The following is a 12,110-nucleotide window of genomic DNA, read 5'->3' on the forward strand; positions in this document are numbered from 1 at the left end:
GAAATCAAACAGGACGTTGATCAAAGTTTATATCAAGACAAAAATTTAACGGATTCCTGAATAAAATAATTATTTCTAGACCAAGCTTAAATAAAATGAATTTACTGTTATTGTAACCGTTCAAAGATAGAATCATGTTGAGAAGTCTCATTTAGAACAAAAATTTGCATTAAATACGCAAACCATCATCATAACATCTCCATCCAATTATACAGTGTCTATTATATTTTATTATTTGACCACAAACGCTATAAGAATGACACGTCATTTTCGTAAAGTAACGATTTTCGCACTTTAACTTCTCATACATTTCTTTTTGTTAGAACCGTTAGATTGAATAAGTCAATTAGACTCGATAGTCAAGATTAAACAGAAGCGTATAGGAGGCTAAAAGAGCATGAAAATCACTTTCCTAAACTAAAGGGCAGGCAGTAGCAAGAGAGATTTTTCAATATGTTCGGAACATGAGGTGATACGTCATTTATTATTATACAAGTGAATGAACACTTGAAAAGAAAAAAAAAACTTTCCTCTATTTATGTAAAAACATATGACATATAGCTACGTGTTCTGAAGGAACCGGATCCCCTCATGAGATTAAGAGGTTGAGTTTTCTGAACAAATAATTCAAACCGTTGAAATTTAATCAAACGGCTATAAACATGAATTTTTTTAAAAGTTATAATAATTACAATTATTGAATTAAATTTCAATGATCCGGATCTTTTAATCAAGAGATTCAACCCCTAAGCTCAAGAAGCGATCCGCTTCCATGTTTCAAACACAAACAAACACGTGTTTTTGAGTTATGCAAAAGGAAAATGACAGTTTTGGCTTTTGCCTGCGTCTCGAGACTATAGGCGGATGACACACGTCTCCCTCCCCATCCCTCTCTGCTTGCCAGTTGCCATCCACACCGTCTCGGCACACGGTATTTTATACCCAGCCGCCACCACGAGAAATTTTTCATTCTGATTTGGCACGCGGCAGTACACTACGTATTTTTATAACGAGAAATTTTATTATTTTTAAATTATTAATTTTTTAATACATATATTTCATTATTTGTATAACATATAATATATCATTTTGTGTTCGGTCGCATTGAAAAATCTCTCTGCAGAAGATCTGCACCATCAGAAGCATCCCGACTCCTCGGGCCCCACCTCCCTCCATTACTTTATAAATACAGGCTTATCTGCTGTTGCCACGTCTCACACTTGCCGCTCTCTCTTCAGTTCTCCCTTCTCATCTAACACTAGCAGAACACAGACGAAGGAGAAGAAGAAGACGACGACGACGACGACGACGAAGAAAGATAATTGAATCATGGAGAATCGCCGTAAGTTCACTCGCGCCTTAAGCCTCAGGGAGCGCGTCGAGGACACTCTCTCCGACCACCGTAACGAACTCGTTGCCCTCCTCTCCAGGTTTTCCTCGCGGCTTTGAATTAAATTTTCTTTAGCTCTGTTTGTTTCCCGAGAAAATTTTGAAATATCACCGTGGTGTTAGATTTTACTGAGTTTTGGTTTGGTTGAAGGTACCTGGATCAGGGGAAAAGAATACTGCAGCCGCACGACCTGATCGATCAGCTCGACATTGTCATCGGCGACGATGAAGCCAAACAGCAGCTCAAAACCGGACCTTTCAGCGAAGTCCTCAAATCCGCACAGGTCTGTACAATTTTCCAATTTTCCATTTTTCCCAGATACTTTTTCTAATTGATTTTATTTTCTCACTGAAAGCTGATATAATTTCCAATTATTTTGCTCATTATTCTATTTTTGCACTGTATTTATTAGTTGATACGTGATGTGTTTGTTTGTTTGAATCATTTCCGTGTGATCTTTCTGTAATTGAACATAGGAAGAACATAATTTTGAGATGAATTTTTGCGAATTGAAGTTCCGGAAATTCAATTAGTTCTTCCAGTAAATTGTTGAATGTATGTGGAAACCTAAACAGAAAAGGAGGGGGCTTTCACATAAATAAAGAAAAAAGTGTAACATTGCATTGGATAAGCAGACGCATTTTGTCAAGTTTCCAACTTTCGCTATTTTTGGCCAATTTAGAAAGAAATAGAATGGATTATTGAGAATTGAATGAAAATGGTTTCAGAAGCCTTTTGTTCTACACCTTTGAAATCCGGTTTTATTTTTGCATTGTAAAACTAGCTTTCCACGGATAATAGTTGTGTATTTTGATCACAGGAAGCCATTGTTCTGCCTCCATATGTGGCCTTAGCAGTTCGTCCAAGACCTGGTGTCTGGGATTATGTTCGTGTTAATGTATATGAGCTAAGTGTGGAGGAATTGACCGTTTCTGAATATCTTCACTTTAAAGAAGAACTTGTAGATGGGGAGTAAGTAAACTGCTTTCTGTGAATAATTTTCTTGTTATTTTGACAATTAACGTTTATATGGACTTATAAACTTTTGAGCTTTATAGTTAACATGGATTCTTTGTCTACTTGTATCAGGTCTAGTGACAAATATGTACTTGAGCTCGACTTTGAGCCATTTAATGCTGCTTTTCCTCGTCCCACCCGATCATCATCCATAGGAAATGGTGTTCAATTTCTCAACCGCCACCTTTCTTCAATTATGTTCCGTAACAGAGAATCGTTGGATCCATTACTTGATTTCCTTAGAGCACACAAATATAAAGGCCATGTAAGTTTGCTGAGCAAAGCTTTCCTAAAAGAGGATTTATCTATGTTTTGTTGTGACCCGATTTGCAATTCACAGTCAGTTTATTTTTATTCAGTTTGTTTAGTTTGACCTTTTTGATATATGGTATGAGTTAGCCTTTTTATTTCATCCTAATAAAGGATTTGTATATTTCCCTAGAAATAAAAAGCATGGAATATATACTGCTTAAAAATATGTAGTTTTTTATTTTTTTTTATTTTTTAACAAACGATATTAGTAGGGGGTGGCCTTAGCCTCACAATGGGCTAGTAATAATGTGGTTCAAATTCGCCTTTGGCGAGAATCAACTCTCACTTACAAGTGAAGGGGAATGCCACTAGACCATAGTACTAAGTGGCAAAAATATATAGTATTTAAAGTAATTGATGTTTTCTTATGAGGATTTCTTGAAATATTTAAATTAATTATATTTTTGTAACTTTTTGTAGCCATTGATGTTGAATGATCGGATACAGAGCGTATCCAAGCTTCAGTCAGCTTTAGCTAAGGCTGAGGATCATCTTTCCAAGCTTCAACCCGAGACACCCTACTCTGAGTTTGAATATTTGTAAGCCTAGACAATGTCTATACTGTTATTGTGCAAGACTGCAACTCCCTTATGGAATCAACAACTGAAGTTGTAATTCCTGATATCTTATGCTGTTTTTCTTTTCTGCGACCCTTTGTAAAGATTTCAAGGAATGGGTTTTGAGCGAGGTGGGGGCGATACTGCAGTACACGTATTGGAGATGATGCATCTTCTCTTAGATATCCTTCAGGCTCCTGATCCTTCTATATTGGAGACATTCCTTGGGAGAATACCGATGGTGTTTAATGTTGTCATTTTGTCTCCACATGGATACTTTGGACAAGCAAATGTTTTAGGCTTACCCGACACTGGTGGCCAGGTATTCCTTGTCGATTTTTTTCTTTCGTTTTAAATGACTAGCAGGCTTCACAGTACTCATCGTTTATCCTTGTCTTGTTTCATTACCTCTTTTACCTACACTCTGGATGCATTGTAATCTTCTATAATTGAGGTTTTAGATGGTTAGCCGTAAATGCAACATAACAAAAAGTTTGCATAACTTATGCAGATTGTCTATATACTGGACCAAGTGCGCGCCCTCGAAAAAGAAATGCTCGAAAGAATTCGCAAGCAAGGATTAGATTTCACGCCAAGAATCCTTATTGTAAGTGTCTTTATCCTTATTGTAGGAATCCTTCATGTAGCTTTTTGGCAGGTAAAGTTCATGCATTATTTTGGTGGTTCAAGGTGACCAGGCTAATACCTGAGGCGAAAGGAACTACTTGCAATCAGAGGCTGGAAAGAATATCTGGAACCGAGCACACCCATATTTTAAGAGTTCCTTTTAGATCAGAAAAAGGGATTCTTCGTAAGTGGATCTCAAGGTTTGACCTATGGCCTTATTTGGAGACCTTTGCTGAGGTAAATTTTTTATAACATGTAAACTCTAATTATCGACAACTACTAAATCTCCAACTTGTGCTTTATGTGCTTTCACCATCTTAAGTGGATTTTTTTTCTTCTGTCCACGTGCATTCCTATCGTAGCTTGCTAACCCATCTGATGTCACTGCTGCCATTACCACAAGTGACTTCCTTTACTTTGAAAGTAGCACATGACTTCGTTCACTAATTGCATATTCAGAACACTGTAGAAATATATTCTCTTCCAATTAACTAATCCTTACATGCCTTTTCAAACTTTGCCATCTGATATAGTCATTGTTTTTCATGTGTTCAGGATGCTGCAGGTGAAATTGTTGCTGAGTTACAGGGATATCCAGATTTTATTATTGGGAATTACAGTGATGGGAATCTTGTCGCATCTTTGTTGGCTTATAAAATGGGAGTTACACAGGTTCGACATGTTTGCAGCTGTAAAGTTCATCATATTATCTAATGAGAATGTTATCTGATGTTTTTATCTGTGCAGTGTACTATTGCGCACGCATTGGAGAAAACAAAATATCCGAATTCAGATATATATTGGAAGAAATTTGAGGAGGAATACCATTTCTCAACTCAGTTCACGGCTGATCTTATTGCCATGAATAATGCAGATTTCATAATCACCAGCACATACCAAGAGATTGCAGGAACGTAAGTCTCCCTGTATATTGATGCTCTACTTTTTCTTTAGTACAGTGATTATCAGCTCATTTGTGTTTAGTTTATTTGGAATACAAATAAGCTTATTACATCATTACTTAAGTGTCAATGGTGCTTTTGATTTTGCCAATTGGAGTGTTGAAACTTCTTGTCCCAATATATATCATTACCTTGTTCTTTGTCTACTGATGTAGTTTCCTTGGTTGCTTAACTTTTTGTCTCTGTTTTTTCAGGAAGGATACGGTTGGTCAGTATGAGAGCCACAGCTCTTACACTCTTCCTGGGCAGTACCGAGTGGTTCATGGAATTAATGTCTTTGATCCAAAGTTCAATATCGTGTCTCCCGGAGCAGATATGACCATTTATTTCCCTTACTCTGAAAAGCAAAAGAGACTTACCAGCCTTCATGGTTCCCTAGAAGAGTTGCTATATAATCCTGACCAGAATGATGTTCATATGTAAGTTCCTTCATAGTATAACCAAATATGACATGCAATTATTTTGTGGCAGTCACTTGACAGTGTGATATTTCTTCTTTATTGGCTCAGTGGCACACTAAGCGATCGATCAAAGCCCATAATATTCTCAATGGCAAGGCTCGACCAGGTGAAAAATATGACTGGGTTGGTTGAGTGTTATGCTAAATGTTCCAAACTGAGGGATCTGGCAAACCTTGTCATAGTTGCTGGTTACATTGATGCAAAGAAATCACGAGATAGAGAAGAAATTGCAGAGATTGAGAAGATGCATAATCTTATGATTGAGTACAAATTAGATGGTCAGTTTCGATGGATTTCATCTCAAACTAATCGAGTTAGTAATGGTGAGCTTTATCGTTACATAGCAGATACAAGAGGTGCTTTTGCTCAGGTACGTAGGGGTCTCTGCGTTTTGTTTCAAATACAACTCCCAGGTTACTTTAATTTACATTGTTTAGTTTTGTAATTGCAGCCTGCATTTTATGAAGCTTTTGGACTCACAGTTGTGGAGGCTATGACTTGCGGCCTTCCAACATTTGCCACAGTCCATGGTGGCCCTGCGGAGATTATTGAGCATGGTGTATCAGGATTTCATATCGATCCTTATCATCCTGAGAAGGCTGCTGCACTTATGGCCGATTTCTTTCAACGTTGCAAGGAGGATCCTAGCTATTGGAATACAATCTCAGATGCAGGCCTCCAAAGAATTTATGAAAAGTTAGTATCTTTTTACACTAGTATAATTAATACTTCGTATTAGCTTCTGCGTTATTGAAGTCAGTCGGGTTTTTGTAACATTGCAGGTACACATGGAAGATCTATTCTGAAAGGCTAATGACATTGGCGGGCGTTTATGGTTTCTGGAAGTATGTGTCGAAGCTTGAAAGGCGTGAGACCCGACGTTATCTGGAGATGTTCTACATTCTGAAGTTCCGTGATTTGGTGAGTAGTTAGTAGCTTTCTATCCGATTCTTGCCTTTTAAACCACAACCATCGACGATCTTGATAGAGTTAATGTCACACTTTGCTTGAGATCCTGATAAATTCCCTTCATAAACCTCTCTATGCTTGCATTGTTTCAGGCAAAATCTGTTCCTGAAGCCATTGATGATGCACATTAAGTTCAAATGCTGAGCTGCTGAGGCCTTGAGCCCGCAACAATCAACTCGCAAGGTAATATGGTTGTACAGATGAAATAAAAGTTACGGTTGCGTATGTATGATTGTAATAAAGCTCTTGCTCTTGTATTGTTATGGACTAAGGGTGACCCCCAAACGAACAAGGCTCCTTGCTTTGCAAGGGTCGGGGGAACGTTTATCGTATGTAGCCTTATACTTGCTTTGCAAAGAGGCTGTTTCAACGATTGTATAGTTATGAACTGTTAACATAATATGCAAGACACTGTCATCCTGTACCTGAATTTGGTAAACAAGATAAAAACACTCGGTTACTTTTCATCCTTTTCCAATCGTCAGATGAAGAATGCATGCATTCAGTTTTTTGGCCACATAACAAATGCATATGTGGCACAAATTCTCTGTAAATACCTATCGTTGGGCCGGTATGATTGATTGAGCGGTGTAATAGCATTTCAAGGTTCATTACACCATGTAATTGGTCCAATACCCTATCTTATGACGGTGTTTACGGGAAGGTTGAAATGCCTCTGTAAGTCTTTCCGGTCCTCGAAAAGGTGGACTGGTCCAGCTGATCCTTTAAAAAATAAATTTTTTTTAAAAAAAAAGCCCATCTCACAAGTCATCATTTGTATGTTTGTGTACTTAATACTCTAGAAAAATCGATTTCACAGTATAGTGTAACTAAATTGTTATGAAACTAAAGAATCTTATGATATTCAAATTTATGTTAGATCGGTTAGTTAAAACAAAAAAATGTCTGTTTTCTTGCACTTGAATTCAGGTCTGCTTTCCATGGACTACCCTATATCCTTTCTCCATGCAGTTCAACTGACCCAATCCGATGCCTCATTTGGGAATTTTATTGGTTCCTTGGGATTTCCTTTTGAGTTTCAACAAACTTGCTGACTGGTATCCTCACCTTAACAACAACAAATTGACAATTTGCATAAAATAAGTACACCGCTTTCATAACATTTCAAACCAATAAAACGTTATTGTACGAATGTGAATAGAAATTTATGAAAAATATTATATTATTGATTCAAAACGTCGCAATAGACAGTCGTTTTGGACCTCGACCCTAGCCGCAGAAGCTCAGCATAGCAGAGCATGTGATATCTCATATACTCTCTGTTAGGACTCAGAATGACCACTTTCACGCATTTCTGACACCTGATCATAGTTGACAAGCTGCATACTTATGCAAACAGCTTTTTTGACCAAACGATCTTGTTTCTTGATCTTCCTTCCATGTCTTTCTTTTTTTTTTTTTTAAATGTTTTTTTAGGTAGAATAGTCATTGGATATGCATAACTTTTTACCTTCGTTGCTAATATTGAAAATCAATAGAAATAATTTCTGAGTTTGGCCGTTTTCAATCATTTTTGTCATTCTGTGAATAATCTATATTAAATTCAGGATGTTTTTATCTCAAATATTTAATGGTCAATCTCAAATACCATGTTGACTAAAAAGTTTTTTTTTTTTTTAATGGTCAAATATTTACTCGTTTACCACTAAAGTAGTTACCCACAGTAAAATATTTAATCACTTATCAGTTAGGCATTACATTATCCACTGCCACCAATTCTCATTGTTCTTGATTGTGTTTTTTCTTATTAAACTATAAAGTATAATTATTAAGTCATGTGCTTTGAATCTAAACAAGCCTTCTTGTCGGGTTGTTTTTGGGACCATCGTTGATAAATAATTTGTAATTATCTAACTCCAAATGTTTGTCTTTGGATTCTTACTTTTATTTAGCTCCTTGGGGACAACATCCCATCCAACTATATTTTTTTAGAAAAACCATTTGATAGACCTATATACCTATATGTATTTTTAATAAAATGACACGACTAAACATCTCTTCCTTAGTAACGGGAATGACAGTAGACTATAATAATAGTACTGATAGTTATGAATTCAACTTCGGTTTATTCGAATCAAAGAAAAAAAACTTCAATGTCCGACCACATCAGTAAAGTACTTGGGTTTCTGATCATATCTCTAAGTAGCGCTTAGTAAATGGGTCATGTTTGTCACATTCGTGTTGTTTGTGTATTATATTTGTTTTCTTAACGGATCGTGTTATGCTAAACTCATCATCTTAATGAGTTCGTATTAGGTAACCCAATAACGACCAAATTGGTTGACAAGTCATGTCATTTCATGTCGGGTTAATGGGTCATGCCAAAAAATTTCATGTCAAATGTATAGATCTAGTAAACAATATCTTCTCGAGCTCTTAATGAGTGACCAAATAACGACCTCACTCGTTAATAGGTTAACCCATAATAAGTTTCATTCCAAGTCATGCTAAGTAATTGCTAGTTGTTTACCAGGGGACAAATCACTCAAACAAAGCTACCAAATTAGAATAGTACTAAGAGACAAAAGGTAACCCCAATGGCCAATCTTAGAGCCCATAAAACTTTCACATATAAACTCCGTTTCTGTCACGAAGTTACAACATCAATAATACAATCATCAACCCTAACATATGAACCAGCTAGACCTTGACCATTTGTGCTTCGTAGTTTGGGGCTCTTTGCCTCTCGACCCTATCACTGCGTGCACTTTCCATCCAATTACTACTAAAAAGCAGTGCTTAATATTAATTAATTTAAACTAAGAACTTGAACACCTAACAACTTGGAGGAGAATCTCAGAAGCAGCTTTCAGCTTTTAGCTTTTAGCTTAGAGCTGGCCAAATGAGTGGGCAAGATAAGCCAGCGTTCCTACGAGGGGTGCGTTGATGTAAGTGGCTGGCTCGGACTGCTGGTAATCTGACCGTTGATCTGGGAACTTGTCGTTCTGGTCGGGCCCACCGATCACTGCCCCCACCAGGATGTTGGGGTTAGGGGATTGGGAGCTCATCACGCTGAAGCCAGACGAGCATTGGATCTTGGCCGGGTGTGCGGCGACGGACGGCAGGGATGAGCCCCTGTGGTGGATCCTCTGTGGGTACCTTGGGCCGTACCCCACCATGTAGGACATCTTCATTGGGTTGTCTCCTAGCAAATAATCCACCTGATAAAAATCATTAACATAAACATGATTAAAAAGAGATTGATTAAGACAAAGTCTACTTGCTAGAAAGTTAAAACTTTAAACTCTGTGTAAGTATCATTCTCTAGTTGATTAATTTAAAGAAAACTAGAGTATTAGTCTTTGAACGAGCTTTAATTTTTAAATTGAAAACTCGTACGTATTCTTCGAACCCGTCACAATGTGAACTATCAAAAGGCGAAACTTGTAACCGAATTTCTCAGAATAGTCATTGTTTCACGTTGTGACAAGTTCAGGACCACTACTCACTACAAACAAAGCTCCCATCAGACCAAAATTTAGGACCAATGTTCTAACTTTCACATTAATTTGTATAACAAGAGAAATTAATGTCTTTAACATGACATTTACGAGTAACATTGTCCAATCCGAACTCGATCACGACATACCTGTCTCTTGGCAATTGCTCGGAGCCGCGTTGGGGTGATGGCGGTGCCGCCGCAGTAAACCACCTGGCGGGAATGGGTTAAGTACTTGGCGTAGCTCAAGATCAGAAACGAGGTGGATGTCACATACTGCATGTTGCTGTCATTCATCTTGAACAGAAGACCACCTGCATCCAAAAACACCAAAACCAGCCGTTATAAACAGGACCACTCTGCCTTTGATTTTTAGAGCGAGAGAGAGAGAGAGAGAGAGAGAGAGAGTACCTGGAGTGTATTGCGCCGAGTAAGAGGCTCCGGGAATGATTGAACAGATGAAACTATCTGCATGCCCTTTGTAGTCATGGAGTGACATCACCTTTTGAACGAGGAATGCCTGTGAAAGCAAAACCCAATGTCATAGTTGTCGGAGTGTTTTTTCTAATTTACTATAATATCGAAGCCCCGAGAGCACGAAAATTTGATATCGAAAACGAAATTTTTGAGAAAAATGGGACCTTGGAAAGAAGAATTCGTGCTCCGACGTGCTTGTTATCCCATCCGAACGTGTTATCGAACTCCGCCGCGCCGAGGATCTGACCGTTAAGCTGAATGTAGCTGAGATACATGGGATTTTTGGTGGCCTTGTGCAGCCAAGCAGCACCCCACAAAAGCTCATCCTGATAGCCAGAGAAATCACAGTAGTAGGGGCACACAAACTTCTTCAATCCGATGCTGTAAGGGCCTCTGTGCCTATCGGCAAACGCAAACACCTAGAACCAGAAGCGAAACGTGATCTCGGTTTTTTGTTTTCTTTGGTTGGAGTTTAAAGTTGGGTTTTTTGAACTTACGCTCATGGCCCTCCTGAGCAGAAGCTTGGAGTAAGATGGGTCACATCTTCTGAAGACCAATGAGGCAGAAGCGAGAGCAGCAGCAGTTTCAGCTGCAACTTCAGAACCAGGGGTGTTTTGGTCAATCTTCAACACGGTTCTCGGGGTGTCCATTTCTTCTGGTCGCTCCCAACAAGCATGGTCCTTGGTCGCATCACCAACCTGCAAAAATCACCACAAAACGCCTCAGGAAATTAGTAATTTCTGAGAAAAAATGGGGGAAAAAAACAGAGAAATGTGAAACAATGGCTTGGGTGGGGGAATAAAATACCTGAACATAGATGGTGCCTGGGTGCGCGGTAGCTTTGAGGAGGTAGTCGGTGGCCCACCGGATAGCCTGCCTAGCATTCTGAAGCTCTCCCTTCATCAACCCGCCGAACTCGATCACACTCCATGAGAGCATGGTGGTGGTGAAAGCCATGGGAAACCCAAACTTCACATTGTCCCCAGCATCGTAGTATCCTCCAACCAAATCAACCTGCATTTAAAAAAATCTCACAGAAATCAGTAAAATGGTAAAAGCCCACTTCATATTTTGAGGTACATATCGAAACCAAGAAGAGAAAAGGCCGGGAAAATGGAAAGAAAATGTGGGTTTTAGCATACGTGTGCGGCGGCGCCGTCGGAGAGGCCAGAGTCTCTCCTCCAAGAAACCCTCTGGTTAGGAGGGAGCTTTCCGGACCTCTGGCCTTCGAAGAAGAGGATGGACTTGGTGAGGGCATCTCTGTAGTTGTGGCTGGCGGAGCGATGGTGGTGGTAGATTGGGTTGCGGTGGTAGCCAGGAATGGGGTTGGCATTGCAGAGGAGGAGGAGAGTGGTGGAGCAAGAGAGGAGGAGGAATCCAAGTGTGGAAGAGAAAGCCATTTTTTGGGGAGTAAAAGTAGAAGAAAAAACAATGCAGGCCAACTAACAAGCCAACGGCCAACCTGCAAGGCCGCAGTGAGAAGAAGCAGACACCTCTTCCTTCTCTCCTCCCTCTGTATTTATAAACTGCAAAGGCTGCAAGCTGCTGGCCTCCTCTGTTTAACCATGCTAGGTCTTAATCTTAGTTAACTCTCCACATCCTCCAATAACGGCTTTTGCTTTGTGTCAATTAAAATTGGATTATCTTGTAGGGCACTTTTGCCTTTGTATTGGTACATTGTGCAATCACTGCAATGTGCATGCCCTTTCCCTTTACAACGAAATGTCATTGTAGCCGTATTCAAACTAATAATACATTATCATGTTAAAAAGGTTAAAATGTTTGGCACAATATGATTGACTTGAGATATTGTCATTCACATAAGTTTTTTTTAACTCTTCTGTAGTTTCCCTCTATATTTATGAACGACATTGGTCA

General features: G+C 38.9%; 2 protein-coding genes across 2 annotated transcripts; one reads left to right on the top strand and one right to left on the bottom strand.

Moving 5' to 3' along the window:
* Positions 1–1,266: 1,266 nt before the first annotated feature.
* LOC103928399 (sucrose synthase 2) lies at positions 1,267–6,762 on the top strand. The gene is made up of 15 exons (XM_048586780.1): positions 1,267–1,430; positions 1,541–1,673; positions 2,211–2,362; positions 2,480–2,672; positions 3,140–3,258; positions 3,382–3,598; positions 3,788–3,883; positions 3,967–4,140; positions 4,459–4,575; positions 4,651–4,817; positions 5,060–5,284; positions 5,375–5,696; positions 5,778–6,022; positions 6,109–6,247; positions 6,388–6,762. Exons 1-15 carry the CDS (start codon positions 1,330–1,332, stop codon positions 6,424–6,426), a joined length of 2,439 nt encoding a protein of 812 aa, XP_048442737.1. The 5' UTR covers positions 1,267–1,329; the 3' UTR covers positions 6,427–6,762.
* Positions 6,763–8,845: 2,083 nt separating this feature from the next.
* Positions 8,846–11,822, bottom strand: LOC125478453 (endoglucanase 17-like). Its single transcript, XM_048586632.1, has 7 exons — positions 11,375–11,822; positions 11,040–11,246; positions 10,730–10,930; positions 10,397–10,651; positions 10,167–10,275; positions 9,906–10,069; positions 8,846–9,477 (listed from the first exon to the last, which is right to left on the bottom strand). The coding sequence occupies exons 1-7, from the start codon at positions 11,630–11,632 to the stop codon at positions 9,145–9,147; spliced, it is 1,527 nt and encodes a 508-aa protein (XP_048442589.1). The 5' UTR covers positions 11,633–11,822; the 3' UTR covers positions 8,846–9,144.
* Between the last annotated feature and the right edge of the window lie 288 nt (positions 11,823–12,110).

Source organism: the organism of the source record quoted next, unplaced genomic scaffold, assembly GCF_019419815.1.
Source record: "Pyrus x bretschneideri cultivar Hongxiangsu unplaced genomic scaffold, Pyrus_bretschneideri_v1 Contig25, whole genome shotgun sequence".
Taxonomy (NCBI): Eukaryota; Viridiplantae; Streptophyta; class Magnoliopsida; order Rosales; family Rosaceae; genus Pyrus; species Pyrus x bretschneideri.